The sequence below is a fragment of the Delphinapterus leucas genome, chromosome 12, assembly GCF_059928025.1.
Source record: "Delphinapterus leucas isolate spDelLeu-1000000601 "Yukka" chromosome 12, BTC_Dleu_Yukka2, whole genome shotgun sequence".
NCBI classification, from domain to species: domain Eukaryota; kingdom Metazoa; phylum Chordata; class Mammalia; order Artiodactyla; family Monodontidae; genus Delphinapterus; species Delphinapterus leucas.
The window spans coordinates 13,800,562-13,822,052 of record NC_143140.1 but is presented as its reverse complement, the minus strand read 5'-3'; the positions used below and the strand labels follow the sequence as shown (position 1 = coordinate 13,822,052).

General features: G+C 43.5%; 1 protein-coding gene across 1 annotated transcript in view; it reads right to left on the bottom strand.

Moving 5' to 3' along the window:
* The window catches only part of COL19A1 (collagen type XIX alpha 1 chain), a 356,054-nt gene that overhangs the window by 21,322 nt on the left and 313,241 nt on the right, over positions 1–21,491 (bottom strand). Inside the window, exons 33-41 of the mRNA XM_089921716.1 lie at positions 20,710–20,763; positions 18,443–18,487; positions 15,411–15,461; positions 15,281–15,325; positions 14,808–14,834; positions 11,695–11,748; positions 6,543–6,587; positions 3,403–3,447; positions 3,237–3,299 (exon numbers count right to left, since the gene is read on the bottom strand). Of these exons, the coding sequence (XP_089777842.1) occupies positions 3,237–3,299; positions 3,403–3,447; positions 6,543–6,587; positions 11,695–11,748; positions 14,808–14,834; positions 15,281–15,325; positions 15,411–15,461; positions 18,443–18,487; positions 20,710–20,763 (429 nt within the window). The remainder of the gene's footprint in view (positions 1–3,236; positions 3,300–3,402; positions 3,448–6,542; positions 6,588–11,694; positions 11,749–14,807; positions 14,835–15,280; positions 15,326–15,410; positions 15,462–18,442; positions 18,488–20,709; positions 20,764–21,491) is intronic.

Below are 21,491 nucleotides of genomic sequence, written 5' to 3'. Positions count from 1 at the left end.
GGATGGACCTGCAGAAAGGTCTGTGTTTATACTGCTGTAAATCACACTAACACCTGCCACAGTTGGGAACCCAACCAGAGTCCCTCGGCCTTCCTGAACAGCCTGGGAATTATCTAGGGCACTTTAACTAAGACCACGTTGCCCAAAGCATCAGGTTCAAAGGATTTATGTCATCCAGAAACACAAGCAAAAAAGGATAAAGCTGATGAAGGAGAGGATATGAAAGAAACAACTGTGTTAACTGAATAAAAGAAGATAAATCTGATGTAAAAATATAATTCATGTTTTTGGTAACAATACAAGAAAATGAATAAACCTATAGATAATTTTTTGTCTCTTGTAATTCATCAATGACTCTTATGTGTGTTCTCTTCTCTATGAAGGCATTACTAACTTGTTCTCCATGGTGTGGGGGGGTGAGTTCTGCTTTCAGAAATTTTTACAAAAACCGCAGTGGATTTACCTTTATCCCCCTCGTCTCACTTATCTGCAAGAACGCTATTCTTTTTTCTAACTCAGAAAGTATAACCAGCTTTCCCTCCGCTGCACACCTGCGTCTGAGCAGCTGACTGTGGGTGAAGAAGGGTTACCCTCGCTCAGGTGTTCTGATCTACACGTATGGCCGCAGCTCCCAAGCAGCCCCTCTGCATCACCGGCCATCCTTCTGTATTTCCTGACTTGACTCTTTCTTTCCAGAAGTACTTGCACATATTTTCCTGTCTCACGAAACCTCCAGCATCACCACCCCACTCCTCATGGTCAACTGATGACTTCCGTCCTTCACTGAGAAAATCACAGCAGAGGACCCGCTCACATCCCCGCTGCCAGAGCCACGCACCTGTGCGCATGCGTACTCGGACTTCCACCCGCCCCCTCCCCGTGAGAAGGTTGCCCTGCCCTGTTCCTTGTAAACACCTGTTTCCACTTGGGAGTCTTCTCTCCTTACTCTAAGTCCACTCTCTTGTATCTTCAAATGTCCCCTCTCAACGGGGTCATTCTTCATCAAGATCCTACCGTGCTGTACTCTCCCCACAATGAGGGCCACATTTCCAAACGTGGGGGAGAATTGTCAGCTCCTTTGTTACTTTTCTGTATGTTTTCCTCTCGTTTCTCTTCAACACTTACCTCCCTCCACATCCAGGAAACCGCCTTCGCCTGGTTTTCTTCACATCTCACTGGCTGCACCTTCTCCGTCTTTCTGCCATATCCTCTCCTAAGAGCCCTGTTCTCTTCCCAATTCGCAGTGACCCCACTGCATCCAGGCTCAGGTTGAAATACCCAAATCAGTCTCTCCAGTCCTGGCCTCTCCATTAATTGCAGATGCACATATACACTGCTTACTTGACTAGAAATCCACTTGGATGTCTACTAGTGCTTCAACATGAAGTTTTACAACAGAGAGCTCAGTTTTTCCTCCCAAACCCACCCATGTCACGAAACATACCACCCTGACCCGGTTGCTCAGACCCCAAACCACAGCTTTGACTGGTCTCTTCCTCTCACTCTGCATCTGTTTGATCCATCAGCAAGTGTTGCTGGCTCTACCTTCAGTGCACACCCTAGATCTCCTCTTCCCACCATCCGTGTTTCTCATGGGGATTACGGCGATGCTTCAGAGTTCCGTTCCCTACGGTGTGCCCTCCGCACAGAACTCAGAGTACTCCTTGAAATGCAGTCCAGTCATTTTGCTTCCCTGCTACAGATGCTCCAGTGGGTCTCTGTCAGACTTCACATGAAACCCGCCCTCCATTCCTGGCTTAGAAGTTCCTTGTGCTCCGCCACTGGCTGCCTCTCCCTCCGTATCTTTGCCCCTCTCCTTTAGCTCAGCTCACGCCTGCCTTCAGGCCTTCCTCCCTTCCTTCAACACGGCAGGCTCTACTAGCCATTCCTTTTTCTTGGAACAAGCTCTCCCTGCCTCCCCGCCCTGCTGACCTCCCCATGGCCTGAGCTCTCCCATCATGCAGGGTTTGCTCAAGTGGTGGGCCTTTATTGACTGCCCTATTTAAATTCTACTCTAGGGCTTCACCCTGCTCAGATCATCTTCTCCCTGAAGTTGTGTGTGTCTATTTGTTTGTTGTCTTGTGTCCCTGTACTAGGATGTAAATCCGATGAGCTGAAACCTCCCAGTGCTTGGCATGTAGTAGGCGCTCAAGAAGTATTTGCTGAGTGAACAGATTGCTTTTTACATAATCCCCTCGGAACTGGATGGCAAGCATTTGTGAGTGGCTTACAGGGGCTGGGATGGGGAGCTGGTAAAAGGGAGGGAGGGGAGGGAGGGAATGAGACTAATATTAATGGGGCGTCTCCCACGGCAGGCATTGGACGTCTTACCATATGTCACATTGCTTAAGTGACTCACAAACCCTTTGAGTCATAACTCAAACCCAGATCTTCCTGACTCTAAATTGCATACACTTCCCGTGCATTCATGTTGCCTTCTCTGGGGAGGCTGTGGCCAGGGAATGCCCTTACCCTGTGGTCTCACAGATTCTGAGCAGCCTCCTGAACTCTGCACTGCGTGGTCACCTTCAGCCCCCCTCCTCCTAACAGCATCCCCTTCCCACCCACCCCACGGCGCAGAAACAAGCAAAGGGAGCAGGGACTTCTATAAAAAGCACACCCGAGAGTGAGGTATGTCTATTCCTCTTTATATCCCCTCCCTCGGGGCCCAGCACATCCTTAGCAAACGGCAGGGATGAGCTGACAATATGTGGAATTGAGTTGAATTAGTAGGAATGGTTGTTACAATGTCACATCAATATTATATATCAGTAGCCAAGAGCTCTTTTAGGACAGGAGGGGATGATGTATTTGACAGCAGTGATTTATGAACGTGTAAGAACAAGGCCCACAGGTAAAGGAGGGAATCTGATACAAGAGCTTCTTTCCTCTCTAGCTTAACACACAGGTGTTACATCTGCGAGTCTTTGTATTTCAGGATATGACAGGCCATTTCATGTTTTAGCTCTGCTGAGGACCTCAGACCTGAGAAATAATGAGTCTAATTTCCTGACATTTAAAACAAAAGACCTCGCTGTTCTCACTGTGGCTTAAGACATAGAGATACTCACAGAGCTGGGCACTCAGTGAGAGCCACACCCCCAAAAGCCATTTGCAGACCTGCGCTTACTTACTTGGAAACTACTTAGTCCAATCTCAGACTTTCTGAAGAGAGAGGTAAAGAGGCAATGCTTAGAACATTTCTTAAACTGGCAAATAATAGATAAAGGACTTACGGGCTTTCCTGAGGGTCCTTCTGGTCCAGGGAAACCTATGTCTCCAACAGGCCCTCTCTCACCCTGTAGACGTGGCCACAGACAAACATTAGCTGCCAAGAAGAGCTTTGAAACTGCATGTAGTACAACACAAGGACAATGGCTAAGTAAGGAATGGGCAACTGACCGGTTCTCCTGGAATTCCTGGAGGGCCTGGGGCTCCGGGTTTCCCCTGGGAAATGAAGCCAAGGGGAAATGTTAGGAGCCAGATTACTGAATGAGGCCACACACTTCCCTCCCCCACCTGTGCGTTTACCACCCGTGCTGCAGGTGTGGCTCTACACCGACCTGGCAGCCCTACCGGCCAGAGTCCCGGAAACCACACTGCACTGGGCAGACGGGACGGCAGTCCCTCAATGCACATATGGGTGTGTGGTATGGGAGGGAGGATAAGCTTTTGAAAATATTAAGCCAGTGTATCCTCATTTCTGGAAATCCCTCTTGATGGGCAGATCCTCTTTACTTTAGGGGGAAAGAGGGCACAGTGGGTCAAAGAAGTCCTTCCTAGATTTTGATTTTCACAAGAAGCTTTTTCAGTTCATAGTGAGATAGCCTGAAAAGAAGCATGGTTGATTTGAAAGGCCGTTTTGTTGAAAGGAGAGGACAAGTTTGGTGTGACCCAGCGTACCGCAGCCTGGAAGACTGAGGACGGAGAAACCGTGGGCTAGAGAGACCACAGGAGGGATGAGAGAGGAAGATGCACCAGCAGAGACGGCAGTGGACACGAGCCCAAGCGTCCAGGCCAGGCCTAAGGATCCTGCCTTGGAGAAAGAGGCGCCGCCTGCACCTTGAACCTCATGTGGTTGGAGATGCAGGTGTGGGACTGAGACCATGGAAATCCCAGTAGGTTGCAAGGGAATGGAGAGGGAGGCCCTTTTCCGCACTTGCTGTATGGAACTCTGGGAGCAGACCGCCTGGTAGGTCAGCTACAGCTGAATACCGAGGCGAGGCAGACACAAGGCCCTGAGATGGCATCCGGGCTCCCACCGCCCGCCTGCAGCAGGAGCGCCTGGAATCCCACGGACCTGAGTTGGGGGATGTGTTAGGGCTGAGAAAGCCAGTGTCCCAAAGGGTCTTGGCATGGACTCAGGGGTGCAGGGTGCTTGGGCCTGGAGCTCCAGACGAAGATCCCAAAGGCTGGGTAGTGCTGGCAGGGACCTCGGAGGCCCCGGGGAGGGCATGCTGCCCACACGCCATCCTGGGAGGGAGGGGAGGAAGAGCCCTGGGGAAGGCCCTGGAGGGCCTGAGTGCACTAGGAGGAAACAGACAGCTCTGTTCCAGGAAGAGCAGGACCGGCCCGCTTGGCTCTCAGCAGAGGCCTGTGATGTGCTGAGCAGGTAGACACATCCCTGCTTCAACCAGAACCATCACCTTAAAAGTCTTTTATTGTGGTAAAATATACATAACGCGAAAGCTACCATTTTAGCCATTTTATGTGTACAATTCAGTGGCATTAAGTACATTCACACTGTTGTATAACTGTCACTATTTCCAGAATCTTTGAACTAATTCATTTTTCCGAGCCACAGTAAGGTCCAGTTATAGAAAAGAGAGGTGCACTTTTAACTACCCAGTTGTATATTTGCGGCGTGCAAAATGTTTACCCTTCCCTATTTCTGTCATTGTCAGTTAATCTTCTTAATGATGAGATAGGAAAGCTGCATTTTAGGTAAATGTATTACATCTTGGACATCCCAACAAGTGGCAGGCTAGCCTCTAATTTCAGTCATGCTGCATCCTTCAAAGTATCCTTGGAATTCTTCATTTGGATCGTCTTTTGATCCTGTCACTTATTTTTTCAATACTTTCAATGGTTGCTAGTATCTTTTCTTTGAAGGTAGACTCGGTTTAGGGTAATGGCTGAAAGGAATTTATAGTCCCACCTGAGTGAGCACTGTGGGGCATTACACTTCATTATACCAGGTGGAAACAAAAACAGGCTGTGAAGGCACCCTGAGAGGCGGGTTGTAGGGGACTCAGGGCAATTGCACAAACAGCTGCGAATATGTTGCTAGGAGTGGTGGTGAGCAGGGGAAGGCGGGGAGGAGGGGGATAGTGTGAGCCAGTTGTCAAGAAGAATGCTTTCGTGTACCAAAAATTCTGCAGTGCTTGCTAAAGAAAATATTTTCATGTTACTGTTTTTTTTTTTTTTTTTTTTTTGCGGTACGCAGGCCTCTCACTGCTGTGGTCTCTCCCGTTGCGGAGCACAGGCTCCAGACGCGCAGGCTCAGTGGCCATGGCTCACGGGCCCAGCCGCTCCGCGGCATGTGGGATCTTCCCGGACCGGGGCACGAACCCGCGTCCCCTGCATCGGCAGGTGGACTCTCAACCACTGCGCCACCAGGGAAGCCCTAAAGCAGCTAATTAAGGGGATGTTATCCTTCATACAGGATGCTTTGCTATGGAGTGTGGATGGGTTTTTATTTTTTTGTCCTTAGATTTAGCAACTAAATAGAGTGGCTACCCTCCTTTTGAAGGATGGGTGCTGGGGGGTGGTGGTAGGAGGGTCTGAATGGTGCTGGGTGGAGATGGTAGGGCCCTTTCTTATCTTCCTCATGTTCCTGTGACTGAAGCACACGGTTTCCATTGACTTTCCTACCCTGGCCCACCCTGCAGGGGCAGCTAGCGAGGATAAGCGGGCTCTTATTCATCAAGCCTGACCACAAAGTTTTAATTAGAGCCTCATGAATGAAGATCAGAATAATCCCTAGGGCTCAGAGAAATGATTTTAACCTTTCCTGGAGCACTTCCTATTCATCTGGAAAGACCTTGATGAGATTAAAACACTGGACACATTAAAACATTGGACACAGAGAGCAACAAAAATGATTGAGAGGCTGGAAGGACTAGTTTACGAGGACACATTAGCAGCCATAAAGCTCTGCTAATAACACCTGGCTGAGGGAAAACTCAGGCAGATGGCAGCTTAATAAGCACATGCCTGAGGATGAGAACTTTGCCTTTTGAGGAACAAGAAACCTTGAACTATGATAGGAATAGAGAAACCCAACAAGCTTCTCAGAGCTGTGCTATCTTAATGCGTTGACACAGGTAACTGGGCTTCCCCTTCCCATGTGAAAGTGAGTTGGGGAGAAAAAAACAAAGAAAAAAATTTAAAAGATGAAAATAAAGAAAGGAGCATTCTTGAGGTGGGAGAGGGACGGATGGTTCTGCTTTTTAAACCGGAGGTTTAAGGAGTCACTGCGTGCTCCCAGCCCTTCTGACGGTCGGTGCCCATGAAACCAACATGAGAGAATCTGGACTCACCGAGATTCCCGCCACTCCAGGGGGACCTGCCGGGCCTCGATCTCCCTAGAAAAAATGTACTATTTATAATGATATCTATAAAATCTCCACCGATGAAATTAATGCTCAAGTAATAATTTGGATTTGGTAAAGCTTCTCTTTGGAACTAATAAATGTTATCCGTATCAGCTGGGTGAAGCTAGAGCCCATATGGGAAAAGAACAAAATGAAAACTGCAGCCAATGGAACCTACTAAAGTTCTCTCTCTCTCTTTCTCTTTTTTTTTCTCCCATAAAACCAAAGCAAATAATAATCTTAATGAAAACGAGCATTCATGGTATCATTTCTGTGACCTATTCTTTTAAACAGAACCCCATCCATATTACAGGTAAAATCAGTAAACAGTTTTATTCCACATATTCAAAAGTAATTCATTACTAATACTTAAAAGCTAAGCACACTGAATGTCTTCTAAAAAGCTTTCGCTGTACTTGTCTCATTGGATGTAGGTTAGAATAAATGTGTTTAGAACTGGGGATTTTGTAGCTTCTCCTCTTTAGGCCAATAAGAAGAGCCCTGGAATTGCTCTGAACAGTGGACTGAATCAACCCTTTTTCCAAAGGCAATGTGGTATTTTAGATAAAGCCGACAAGGCTAAAAATACTTCTGATTATATATGGGGTAATAAAATGGCAATTTTTTGTTGAGCAGAATCTACATTAAAAAACTTCCGAAGTTCCCTAAGGGACATAAAAGAAGACTTGATTAAATGGAGAAAGATGTTTTGTTCTTGGAGGGCATGACAGTGCTATAAAGGTGTCATTACCACCCAAACTAATTTATAAATTAATTCAATTTTTACAAATTGCGGCTTGATCGAATGATATTAAAGTTCACTTGGGATAATAAATATATTCGAGGATAAGAGAAAAAATAAAAGAAGAATAATAAAGAGGTTAGCAATATCGTATTTCAACATACAATAAAGCTATAATAATTGCAATAATGGAATACTGGCCCAAGATTAAGCAGTATATCAATGCAATATAACAGAAACCTCAGAAACAAACCAACATTTATAATAGAATTTTAGTAAAGAAAGGGCTGTATTATTCAACAAATAGTGCTAATAACTGAATAATTTCTTTGAAAAAATCTGATTCCCTTCTTTGCATTATACTCCATATAAATTCCATATAGATTATATAAAAATAAAATGAATTAATAAGAACTAGAAGAAAATCAAGTCATATTATCTGATTTTGCTTGAGAATGAGAACGAAAGTCATTTAGTGCATAAAAGCAAAATAAGAAATCATAAAGGAAAACAGTTTTACATTTGAGCACATAAAAGTTATATTTACATATAGAATAAGATTAAACATAAAAATGAGAGGCAAGAACCAACCAGGATAAAGCCTCCACCATATAAGACAGAAGTTAGTATCTTTAATATATAAAGCATAGCTACAGTCAAAAAAAAAAAAAAAAAAGAACTAGTAGAAAAATGGGTGAAGGATGTAAACAGGGAATCCTTGTCAGTTCCACTCTGCCCTTTTTTAATTGCAGGATTTTTACCCTGGAAATGAATATACTGGAGCTTTTCATTCAATGGAAACATTTGAATATCTGATAAAGGTGAATGTTAAGAGGGCTCCTCTCTGGTAAGATGTTCCTTCCAACAATCGGGTCTCACAGTTCTTTGAACCACTCTCCCCTAATGGTATGGCCTCTTATTTCCATAGCTATACCTGAGACCTTGTCAAAAACAATAACTATATTCCTCCATAACCTCCACTGCACGCATTCCAACCTTGGACCACCATCTTCCATCATTCTAAATCACTCCCTTGAGTACTTTGAACCCCCAAAACTTTTGATGTCACCAAGATCTCTAATCCATCCATGATTCAAATTTTTCATTATCCTTCATTGCCTAGATGGCCCCTCCTCCTTATTTATCTAGTTTAAATTCCACAGTCACTTGTTATAATCACCCCCTTGTGTATACTGTTGGCTTCCTGGCCCATTCTTGCTTCTTGCACTCACTTGTCAAAACCGGAGCCTTGTTTAAAGCCAGCTCCCCTCCTGTTCTGTGCCTTTGCCTGAGTGTATGTACATGGTACATAATCTCACTTCAGTTCATGACCATGAACCTCTAGGGTAGCGGTCCCCAACCTTTTTGGCACCAGGGACTGGGTTTGTGGAAGACAATTTTTCCACAGACTGGGGTGGGGGAGGGGGGATGGTTTTGGGATGATTTGAGCGCATTACGTTTATTGTGCACTTTATTTCTACTATTATTACATTGTAATATATAGTGAAATAATTATACAGCTCACCATAATGCTGACAGGAGGCGGAGCTCAGGTGGTACTACGAGCCATGGGGAGCGGCTGTAAATACAGACGCAGCTTCACTCGCTCGCCTGCTGCTCCCCTCCTGCTGTGCGGCCGGGTTCCTAACAGGCCACGGACCAGCCGAGGCCCGGGGGTTGGGGACCCCTGCTCTAGGGGGTTCTGCTCAGCCATCACACTCTGTGGTCCCTGGATTTTCCCTCTCTCTGAGAACACCTTCTCCTTAAATCTCCGACCTCTTCTCCCTACCACACTCTCAGATGATGACCTGGACTCCTCCATCTCTGAGAAAACTGAAGCAATCACAAAAGAACCTCTATAGACTCCAACCAATTCATGTGCCCACATACCAGCATCTGTACCCCTGTTCTCTGATTTCCCAGCCGTTACCATAGATGAACTATCCATGCTTCTCTCTGAGGCCAAACCCTGCATTTATGCTCTAGGTCCCCTTTCCTCTTAGCTATCTAAGGATGTCATTCCAGCAATTCTCGCCTCTCCTCCTATCTCATCATCCCCCTCCCCTTTCTTCAGCACAGTAACAGTCTGCTACTTCTGTGGTCTTAAACTTCGTTTTAGCAAACCTTGCCCTATCTCCTCCAGCAGCTGCTGGCCCATTTCTTTACTTTCCTTTGCAGCAAAGCTCCTTAAGCACTGTTTAAACTGTATTTGCTGTCTCTAAATATTTTTTTGTCATTCTCTCTTAAACCCATTCAAGTCCAGCAATTGGTCCTACCAACACAGTGAAACAGTAATCACTCCTCTGGTGATACGTGACCTCTATATTGCTGAATCCAATGTCAGTACTCCGCCATCCTACTTGACCCCATCCTACTTGACCTATCTGTAGGATTGAGACAGATTTTCACTCTCTCTTCTTGCTACGTGATCTTTGCTTGATTTCCAGGAAGCCAATATTTCCTCCTATTTCCCTGGTCACTCCTCCTCAGTCTCCCTTACTCATTCCCCCTTTTCTTCCTGATCTTAATGTTGGAGGGCCTCGGGGCTCAGTCCTTGACCCTCTTCCATTTTTTTGAGTGAATAAACAACACTCTTTTTGTTTTTAAGTTTTTGTCTTTTAAATTAATTTTTATCGGAGTATAGTTGACTGATCCTCTTCTCTTTTAAAAGAATCTACTGTCATTCTCTTGGTGATCTTATCCAGCCTTCTGACTTTCAGACAGTATCTATATGCTTAGACAAGCAATCTGTATCTTCACTTAGACTCTTTATTATTATTATTATTTAAAAATTTTTGGCTGCACCACACAGCATGTGGGATTTTAGTTCCCCTACCAGGGATCGAACCCATGCCCTCTGCAGTGGAAGTGTGGATTCTTAACCACTGGACTGCCAGGGAATTCCCTGAGACTCTTTTTTAAACTCCATACTTTTATATTGTACTGCCTACTCAATACCCTCACTTTGCTGTCTAATAGATACTTCCAACCTCAGTCCCATGTCCAAAATTATACTCTGGATCATTGTCTATCTGTAGCTTTCCTCATTCCTGTTGATGACGCCCTGCCATGCCAGTTGCTCAGGTCAACACCATGGAGCCGTCCTTGACTCTTCTCTCAGACCCACATCCCATCAGTCCTGTCGCTCTGCCTTCACAGCACGTCCATAACCTATCTGCTCCTCAGGACCGCCACCGTTTCTGCTCTTATCCGAGCCGACACCACTCCCCTCCCTGCCCCATCCTCACTCTCCAGCTGTGGGCCCCGTTACTCTACTACTACTCAGAAACCACCGCTGGCTCCGTATTCGCTCAGAGTGAAGGATGAAGTCCGTACAATGGCTGGTAAGCCTCTTTATTAATTAGTGCTTCTCAAACTACCTGTGGTGAAGGAGCAGTTTATTTACTTATTTATTTTCTAATGCATCATGACCCAACGTGAGTCTACTGGTCACGTGTTTGGATATCATGGCAAGGTCAAAAGTCAAGCTGCCAGACAAGTTGCTTAAATGCTTTCTCTCCATTTCTGCGCTCACCTTGCCCCCAGAATCCATAACGAGTCTGCAGACTGGCACTGGTACTGCACTGGCCAGTGAGTAGCATTGACCTCAACATGGCGGGGCTGCTCCTAACTGCCACCCCACCTCTCTGACCTCATCTCCTACCATATCCCCTCGCTCACTCCCCGGGTCTCCTTGGAAGTACCAGGAGTGCTCTGCCTCAGGGCATTTAGACCTGCTGTTTTTTCTTCTTTTAAAAAAATTTTTTTAGTTGTACATATTTAAGGTGTACAACATGATGATTTGATATACGTATACATTGTGAAACGATCACCGCAATCAAAGTAATTCACATCCCTATCACCTCACATAGGTCACTGTGTGTGTGTGTGCGTGTGCGTGTGGTGAAAACGCTTAGCAGATTTCAAGCACACAGTTTAGCACGGTTACCTAGTGTCGCCTTGCTATACACTACATCTCTAGAACTTACTCACCTTGCCTGGAACATTCTTCGTTCTGGCTTGAGGGGGCTTGGCTAACTGCCCCCTACCTCTTCCAAGTCTGCTCTGTTCTTGCTTTCTCAGACCACCCGATTTAAAATGATACCCTTCCCTTCCGCACTCCTGATGCCCTCAACCTGTCTCTACTTTTTCTTCCCACAGCACTTACCAACAATATTATTTCGTTATTTGTGTTTATTCTTTTAGTTTCTGTATCCCCTTCTTAGAACATAATTTTTGTCTCTTTTGTTCCCTTATACATCCCCAAACCTAAAACAGTTCCTGGTCCAACAGTAGGTGCTCCATAAACAGTTTTGAATGTTGAATCAGTGATCACACGTCTAACCCTGCACTTACCTTTATACCAGGAAATCCTTCTAATCCTGGCAACCCCATCACACCAGGTTCTCCCTGTTAAATATGAACATAAGAACACAGAAGCGATGGTCAAAAGGTTTTTTAAGCATTGATTTCAAAAGCAAAGATATTTTTTGCCTAAAAAATACTCCCTCAAACATCAATTGGTAATTTAGCAAGTAAATAATACGCTCTATTTTCAAGCATCTGTATTCTTGCATTTGATATTTGGGAACAGTTTGAAAATAAAGCTATTCCCTGGAGAAGTATGAGTATCTTTTCTAATTAATTGTTTTTATCCTGATGAAGAATCTGCTCTGAATGAATCCCTCTAGTCAGTGATAACTCCAATTTCAATAAGAATTAGAAGGAAAGACTGGGCTTTAATAAACTTTGCCAATTTATAAGGTACCTAAGCCTTCTAGATTATCAGAAAATAAGACTAAAGTCTTTAAGAGTGGATGAAGATGGAGCTCTCAAAGTTTATAATCCCTCAATATTTCCTGGAGCTGGATATGAGTTGTGGATGCTTCAGAGGACAGCCCAGGAGCAGTTATTTATGCTGGCTCACCGAGAGGAGACAGGTAAGCATTTCTGCTAAAAAAAAAAAAAAAAAAATCTGTTACATACGCTGGTGTCTGGTCCCAGATGACTGGAACCTCTAGGCCCTCAAGGAACCCATTTAGAAAGGTCAGGGTGAAGGAAGCTGCCAACTTTGAACAATAAACAACAGGGGTTTTAAATTAAGAGAGATAAAGTGGGTAGTTGTTTGATACCTCCTTGTTAACGAATTAATGTTAACTGCAAATATTTTCTTAAGACACTGGATGTTTTCAACATAATCACATAGAAAAGGTAGCTTCCCAAGGTCATTCTCTGTAAATGTATTTTTGCATGCCTAATTCTAATTTGCTTCAAAAATATTACCAACACTTAACTTCCATTATGATTATGATAGTGTCCTTATCACGGGATGCTTCATGAGGAAGCATATCACTTGATCCTTTCTTTGCTTCAAAAGCCTTTTTAAACAACTACCAACATGTAACCTGTCAATCAGGAAAAAAAAGATGTTCAGACTCTATTCTGCATGAAGCTCTGTAACGGAGGCTCTGGGTTATTGACAAAGGAGATAAGCTCTTTGGTTTTCTTTGTTTATATTCTCAACTACCCTTAGGACAGAGGAATTGGTTGGACAGTGCTCAGCCGATCAATCAATATTTGTCTGAAAGTAGCTAATAATAAATATTTAATTGAAAGCCAATTATAAATTGAATACCAAGGGAATGAAATGGAGTGCCTCAGAAGATAATAAATTCAATTAAGGGTAATTTTTATCTGTAAAGGTTCACTGAGAAGATTAGAAACAGTGGTACGGATCTGGTGTCCTGGGATCTGAAGGATGCTGGAAGAGTATATCTCCCCATACTTACCCCGATGGGACTTTTCCATTTTCTGCTCTGTGACCTGTGACTCCACCATTCCTGGCTTATCTATCTCTATGCTATGAGGTAGTATTTCTCTATTCGGGGCAACTGGTCGGAAATGAGTTGTCCGGTGGTGGTGACATGGAGCCCAAAGGAATAATCTAAAGTTTTATCTAAGATAAACCTGAAGGTTTACTCGGTAGTTAATTTCATGATTCCACATTTCTGTTTTTGTGCTTCACTCACTTAATTCACATCTCTAAAAGCAAGGAACGTCATCCACTTAGTTTTTATTCTTTATTCTTTGTTGCAGCTAAAAAATTTTGAAGCCTAATCTCTTCAGATTCTACTCAATGCTGTCTACATTTTCGTTGCCACGCGCTTTCGAATCCAAGTGAATTATAATTTATCCTTTATTATAATACTTTTTAAAAAGGTTTCTCACCTTAACCTACAGTTACTAATTTAAAAACTTGGGTGTTCCAGAAAAGTCAGCGAGAAGCCTACGTGTCCCTGAATGATTCAGAGGGGATGCTTGTGCGTGTGAGTATGAGAAGGAAAGACCAGGAGGAAATTTTTATCAATAAGATGAAAGAAGATTCAGATTGGAATGAAGGATATGCGGGGGGAGGTGAAAGCATTAAAAAACGTTACAGATAAAGAAAGCACAGCATGAGTAATGAAACAAAGGAAACTTCTAAATGACATATTTGGGGTTCGGAAAGTGCTACAAACTGGGCATTTCATAGGGGAAAACAAATTGGCTTTTAATATATATTGCCCAATAACAAAAAATAAGCTCTTTCATGCGTCTCCTTTGAAAATCTATTTAGATGTAAAAAGATTGCTTTTTATGGCTCTTCTTTCGCTTGTTTAAAATTTATTCATCTAGCTTTACCAAACTCCACTGTAATGAAAGGGCCTGCGATTTCCTCCCACGGCAATGGCAAGTGGTTTGAAAGTTTATTTCAGTTTCAGATACATCTGAGTTTCAAGTATATACCCAAAGGTTAAAGGACATAGAAATGAAATATGAAGGACAGGACACATGCCTGAAAAGGACATGACAGGAAAATCTGCCAAGGAATAAAGGGAATCGAATCGCATCTGGCAGAACTTTTACAGTGCCGCTCCGTGGCTGAGAAAGGTGCTTAACAACCATCATCCTTCGGAAGGCTGGAGCACAGGATCTCTTCCCAGGCCGAGGGGTAAAACCTCCTGAAACACCGCTCCTAATAAGCAGGGTTATGACAGCGCACCACATCGCCTCCAGAACAACTGCCTAAGACAGTCAAAGCAAATAAACCGTCCCTGTCTTGTTGTAGTGTCGGTGGGGGAGATGACAGACCTATTAAGGAATTTCTTTCCAATAAACAGTTTTCTCCCACGATCTACTGAACATGGAACCAATCATCAAAATAGTCCTATTGAAAGAAAGTGTCCTATTTCTCGGGAGCTTTATATGCGTCTTCCTCCAGCCCAGGGTGATTTTCAAAATCACACTGATGGAAGAGCGTCAAGGGCAGGGACACATCAGGACCGAGGCATCCTGACACGAGGAGGTGTCCGCTTCCCCCATGTAACCAAGGGACATCTCAGAAGGCAGGCATCTCTCCTGAAGGTCTTCTTTCAAAATCGAATAAAGATTTATTTTCTAAATGACACAAAACATGGGAATATACATACCACTGGGCCAGGATCACCTTTGGGGCCCTATAAGAAAAATATGAGAAGTCATCTTGAAAATAACGACCGAAGCAAACTTACAAACTATGAAGAATTTTTATCCAATTGGCTTTAATACACATAAAAATATCTGCAGGTTTTGTTTTGCTATGGTTTGGATTTGAAGCATAACAAGATGAGGAAATATAACTTGATGGAACTCCCATGACGGTGATTGCTTGGACATTGATTTAGTTCTCAGGTTTCCAAAAAGTGACACCACTACGCAGAATGCTATTTTCCTTTATTTTGACTGTGTACATTTCCCCAATGTTATTATAATTGGTTTCATTTATTTCCTCCTGCAGAAAATTTTCTTTATATTTGCAACACATACTTTTCAGTGAACTTAGGAGGTCTTGTGTGTGTGTGTGTGTGTGTGTGTGTGAGGCTGCTCAGCTAAAATATGCTTGGTGATAAGCAACGGTACTCACAGGGGGGCCAGGTGGCCCTGGAAAACTGGGAGCGTTCACACCTCCCTTCAAAAGAAAAAGACAAAGGTGAGAAGAATTTGTAGTAACCCATAGCCGGAAAGTGATTTTACATAATCAGAAAAGTAAATACCTGGATTTTATATAAACTGCTCATTCCATTTCCTTCATTGAATGGTACACCCTTAGGAAAGAAATGAAACATGGAGTTATCCTTTGAAGTTAATAGTGAGCATCTCTACCTTTTGTTGTTTCACCAAATGATATTTTTCCTACTCTATTTTAGAAACTGAGTTTAATGTTATCGGTAAAAATAACAACGTTCCCGTTTTTGGTTCTTCTAAAGCAAACGTAGAAGAAAAAACCAGAAGGCATGTGGGCTCTACCTGGAGCACGCGCGCGCACTTTGGGTGGGGCTGTGACGAATGTGCCGGCTTGACAGATGAGACACTAATGCATTCAGAGGAAAATATTATTTGCTCATTAAAATTCAGTTTCTGAATTGCCAATTTATGCTAACTGTTTACAGCCTGCTGACCTGCAGGCCATAACACAGGAGTGCTGACGAAGATGTGAACAGGGAACAATTTGGCTGCTGAAAGGTAATTTTTTTCCACACTCTCTTCATACCAAATAGAAAATTAAGGGAAATGGGGGAGATGTTGTTACTCACAACCCTGCATGGATGTTTCTACAAAAACATATTCTTTAGAACAACAGGGAAGAGGAACTTCCTAATAAATTGACCTGTGAATGCAAAGTCCCAGAGCAACTAACACTTAAAGAGAACTAATGTGAGAGGCTTTCAAAATCGTACATTTTGGCATTCAGGAAAAATTTGCATATGAAAATTTTAGTTAGGATCTCCTAGCCTTCTTTTTAAAAATTCCCATAGAATCATAACCTGCGTTTTCCTGTATTGTGATTTCCACGCTTCAGCTGCAAAACTGAAGAGCCATCATTGCCGTTTTTGGACCACGGCGGTCAGTGGTGCTCAGGGCGCATGCTTTGAATGCATCGTCCAAACACTTGTGAAGGAAGGAAAAATGCTCTGTTCGTTTATTCCTTCAGTATTTCACTCGTTCATGTGACAACTGCTGAATGTCTACTGTATTTAGTCCTGGAGGGGGAAGGATACTTTTGTCTGAGATTCCCAGGGCCACAGGGGGGTGCTTCACAGAAAAGACAACATTTAATTTGTTTTGAAGAATAAATAGTTTTGGAGAATCGGGCTGGGGGGCAAGGGAGATTTCTTAAGTCCATCGTAAAATAGAGGTCCCTTTTGGGAGCTCATGTTGTATTTTGCTGTTCTGTCCACTGGGGAGGGAGGGTATTTTAGTGTTTGAGCCTCAAATGCTGCCTGCTCTGCTTCCTTGTCAAGGGAGAAGGTAAGTAAAACAAAAATGAAGAGCACGTTTAGGGAAACCGAGTGCCAGTGTATTCACTGATGTGCGCAAACGTGCGATTGCATGCAGACTAGCGATGTATCTTTGTTGTCTCCAGCATCTCAAGAAACTCTTACCAGTGGAGAAAGCTGAGACGTGAAACTGCACAGCAGCCATACCCTTCCTGTCTCTTGTTTTTAGATGAGGATGGTACTTAAGGTGAGGACTCGGGCCATTTCAGGGCGTCACTCAGTTTTCCTGGATGTCTCCCTTGCATATAGGAAGCGCACATGTTATTAAACTTCTGATTGTGTTTCTCCAAAAAAAACAAAGTCATGGATGAATTCTGCCCCTTCTGGGGGAGTCTGGCTTCTTCACCTCTCCCTCTGAGGCAGGTGGGAAAGAACGCTTGGCCGGATGGACGCTGTGATGCTGTTTGAGCGAGACCCCACTTGAGGGCAGACTTGCTCCAGAGACAGGCCCCTGTCCTCCTCAGCCTACCGACAATGTGCACGTCTGTCTCAATCCCTAGCACGAAAGCAGCGGTGGCTCTTGTACATTTCATTCACTAGGCGCCATATAAATAGAATTTCCCTGCATCTCGGGCATCATAGATGGTAATGAACACACACAGCACAACAGAATTTTTCTACCAACTCACACTGCCGGAAGGGATGTCTTTTTACAGCCCCTGTCTTTCCTGTGAATGAGGCTCATTGAGGTTAAATGACTTTCCCAGGGTCCCCCAGGCAGGAGGTGGAGAGTAGGGGTGCACACCCACCTGAACTGAGTCCACAGCAGGGAGGCCCACAGTCTGCAAATCCGAGCAGTGTGCCTCAGGGCTGAGCTAATGCGGGAATCAGGGCTCCCCTAAGCCACCCTGGCTGTCATTCACATTTATACATAAAACTCAGATGACTTTTATCCTTGAGAATATCTAAATGTAGTCTGACCTCTGAGTCATAAAAGCTTTTTTTTGATTTCAACTATAGGACATTCTGAAAAAGGCAGAAATATAGAGATAGTAAAGAGACCAACAGTTTCTAGCGGCTGGAGGGACAGGGAGGTGAGCGATGAACAAGTGTAGCACAGGACGTTTTCAGGGCAGTGAAACAGTTCTGTATGGTACTGTAATGGTGGATACATGAGATTATGCACTTATCAAAACGAATGGACCATACAACCAAAAGAGTAAACCCCAGGGTCAACTATAGAGTTTAGTTAATAATAATGTATCAATATCAGTTCCTCAACTGTAAAAAATTCAACTCTAAGAGAGAAATTATATTACCTGGATAGTTAATGGGACAAATAATATTTCTCGACATATACTTCATAATAATAATTTTGTTATACATGCCACTGAAAAATCATTATAGCAGGGTTAGAAGGAACTTTATACATGTTTTTGGTTTTTAAGCCGAGATAAAATTCACATACCGTAAAGTTTATACTTTTAAAGAGTACAATTCCACGCTAATGTTAAGATATTAATGATAAGGGAAACTGCTTGTGTGTGTGGCAGGACCATATGGGAACTCTTTGTATTTTCTGTGAAATTTTCCTGCAAACATAAAAAATCATCCAAGAAAAATAAAATCTATTTAAAAAAACAACAAAAAAACAAACAAAAAAAGTAAAATCCTTTTTTTTTCCTTTTCCGTTATGGTTTATTACAGGATATGGAACATAATTCCCTGTGCTATACAATAGGACCTTGTTGTTTATACAAGTCTGAAGTAGATGCATGAACTTATGTTTTAAACCTGAAACAACTCACAGGTGGTCCAGGTGGTCCGGGTCTCCCAGGGGGTCCCTCGCTGCCCTGCAAGGGGGTACACAGACCAACATCAACGGCTTAGACATTTCTACTCCAGGTTTATGGACCCGACTGCGCTTGTTCTGAGAGCCACATTCTGAAGTCAATATGACTTGTTTTGTTCACCCTTGCAAAGTCTTATTCAGCGGGGCTTTTCCCTTCACCTGGAGAATTAACATTACTAGACCACGGGAAAGGTAAATGCCTTTTCTCACAGGCATTCAGATCCTCACGGTGTGAGCACCAGGGATGAAACTTATTTTTAGATGGAGCCAGACAAGCAGATGACCAGGTCCTGGACTTTGAGTGCAGCTGGGGGAACTCTCCCCACATGGGGGTGCAGAGCACACTTCCTGAAGGCTGGGGCAGCTCAGGGACATGGCTTTTTGGGTCAGACCCTCGCTTCTAGCCTCACCTCCACCACCTTCATCTTTTGGGAACCAGAGAGGGCATCCACATGCTCTGACTGAAGTAGAAAATCACAACCTGTGTGTGTCTGCAGGAGGAAAACCTTCTTTCACATCCTAAGTGAATATCAGGCATGTCCCACTGAGCAGAAGTGACCGTGGTACAACGCTGTATAAGGGAAATGTTCTTTACAATGTAAACAGCCTCAGACATTCTGCTTCCAGGCAAAGCAGACTGAAAATGAAATGTGTGAGAAATGCATTCAAGTTGAAACTTGAAAAATGGGATTTCATCTATATTTTGATAAAACATAGGATGCTTATCGGTCCATGATAAACAGAGGTATGATACTCCTTTTGGTGCCTTTAACCAGTTTTTCCTGTAACTGCTTTTTTTTTTTTAGAATAATAGCCTCATAAAATCTTTTGAGTCCCTCAATATCAGGGGCGATGGCAAGAAATGGTTCATTAAAAAAGAATCCAGAGAGAGTAAAATTCCTACTTTAAAATGCCCAAGAATTTTGAGGGATTTTAGTCTATTTTCATAAATTTGATGAAGGATTTCATTCCAATCTCCCCATTTTTTCAGTAACCAAAGAATCCTAGAAACCTTTTGATTGTATCTTTATCAATAAAAACCAACTGTTAAGTTTTTCTTGCAATGTGTCTGTCTGAGAAGGAGTGACCATGAGTATACTGTATCTTTTCCCAAACTGCTCTGCTGGTGGCTCTCTCTCTAAGACGCATGGGGCTCTGCTGGCAGCGTCCTTCAGAGAATCATGTCATGATTCTCATGAACTGTGAGAGGACAACAAACAAGGAAAATATGCGCCTATTGAAAGGACTTCTTTTTTTCCGGCACAATTAATAGTCATATTTTCATTCTCGATTGTGCCCCAAAGCTCATCTCAGTGTGGAATTCCCATTAACTTCAAAAGGCAAATCTCTGACTGAATAATTTCCATCAAGAACAAATCAAAAATGCTGGTGGAGGTGGGCAAGCTCCCTGGGATGCTATCAGAGAAACTGTGCTGAGACTGTCCAGAATAAGCACGTTGTTGCCTTTCAGTTTGGGGGGATTCCTTTGCTCCTTGATGCCATTATGCCCCACTGTGGTCATTTTGAGGTAGAAGCCACTTGGGTGGCTCACATGGCCTCCGGATTCTTAAACTTCTCTCATCCAAAGAGTTAGTCCGTGTGACTCATGTGGTGGCTCTATCACACTGTGGGTGACACTTTAGATCCTAAATGGGGTAACTGTGTGATCTTCCTGCTGAGACCTCTTTTGCTGGTTCTCCCTGCTGACCACAGCAACCCATCTGTCCTGTCAACCGGACTCCCCAGGAAGCAAGTTGTGCTGGTTCTTTCGTGGATGTCTCCTAAGACCATCTAAGGACAGAACTTGGCAGATTTTCTCAGCAAGCACGTCATTTACTGGGATCCTGGTTGGTTCTGAGAGCGAGCCTCCTGTCGGGAGCCTTGGCACCTGCGGCTGGACTTCCAGATACAAACTACCTTCCTGCACCTCATCGGGAGGTGACCCTCACCTCATCCTTCCCCACAGTGGATGCCCAGGACCCTGAGTCCAGCTTGGATGTTTGCTGTGTGGCACCTATGTGCTATTCATCCTCTTCCCTGGGAACATATCTCTTGTCTTCACACCAATTTTGGGACCTATGTCTTTCCAAGCCCACTTCCCTGACATCACTCCTATAGTACTTTGAGGCTTTGCTTGATTTTATGGATTTCTCTGTAAGTAGGTTCACCCTGCCCCTACCCCAAGCCCCAATCTGGACAGTAAGTGAGGCTTTCCCTCTGTACCTTGTTACCCTTTGTTCCCGAGGGGCCAGGATGTCCCGTTCTTCCCAACAAGCCCTGTAAAACACAAAACTAAGTTTGTCACAGAAACAACAACCAAACGGCCAAGGGTATTGGACGTTGGTTGCTCAAACTGATACACTTTGAAGGTCATTTGATCCTAATTAAAATCAGTCCTATAAGCTTATATTTCTTCAGGCTGATACAGCAGCTGTATCCTGCTAATAAGCCCTTGGAAGGATAAAATTTGTATTTGTGGTCGCTTTTTCACCTTGGCCAACCACACTTAATGGCCTTAATTGGAACCTCTTAATACATTTAAGAATTTAGCCTTGCTGTTTAAATGGCAATTTACATAGCATTATGCCTTCCTAAATGAGCTATAATTTTGGTGGTGATCACCATTTTAAATACTTCACAGAGCAGAATTAACAAGGCGAGTTATGCGATCTGCATTTTACCAATGGAAAATAAAATTTAGTTTAAAATCTTCGTTGAGCATAGAGTTAGCTATCATTTCCATGGCTCCTTTCACAACTCTTTCTCTTAACTTTTAATTTTAGTGTACAATTTAGAGCCAGGTTTGTTCTATATAACTGTGGTGAAAGCATAAAAGGTAACATTTTCATTATGGCAAACCCATGATTCAAAACATGAAAGAACACGATTACATTCCTACATACCATTTGCCTAGGCACTCTAAGAAGGAAAGAGTTGGAAAAATTGAGGCTTGAGGAGGGTTGCTAGACTTAGCAAATAACAATACAATATTTGGGACAAACATG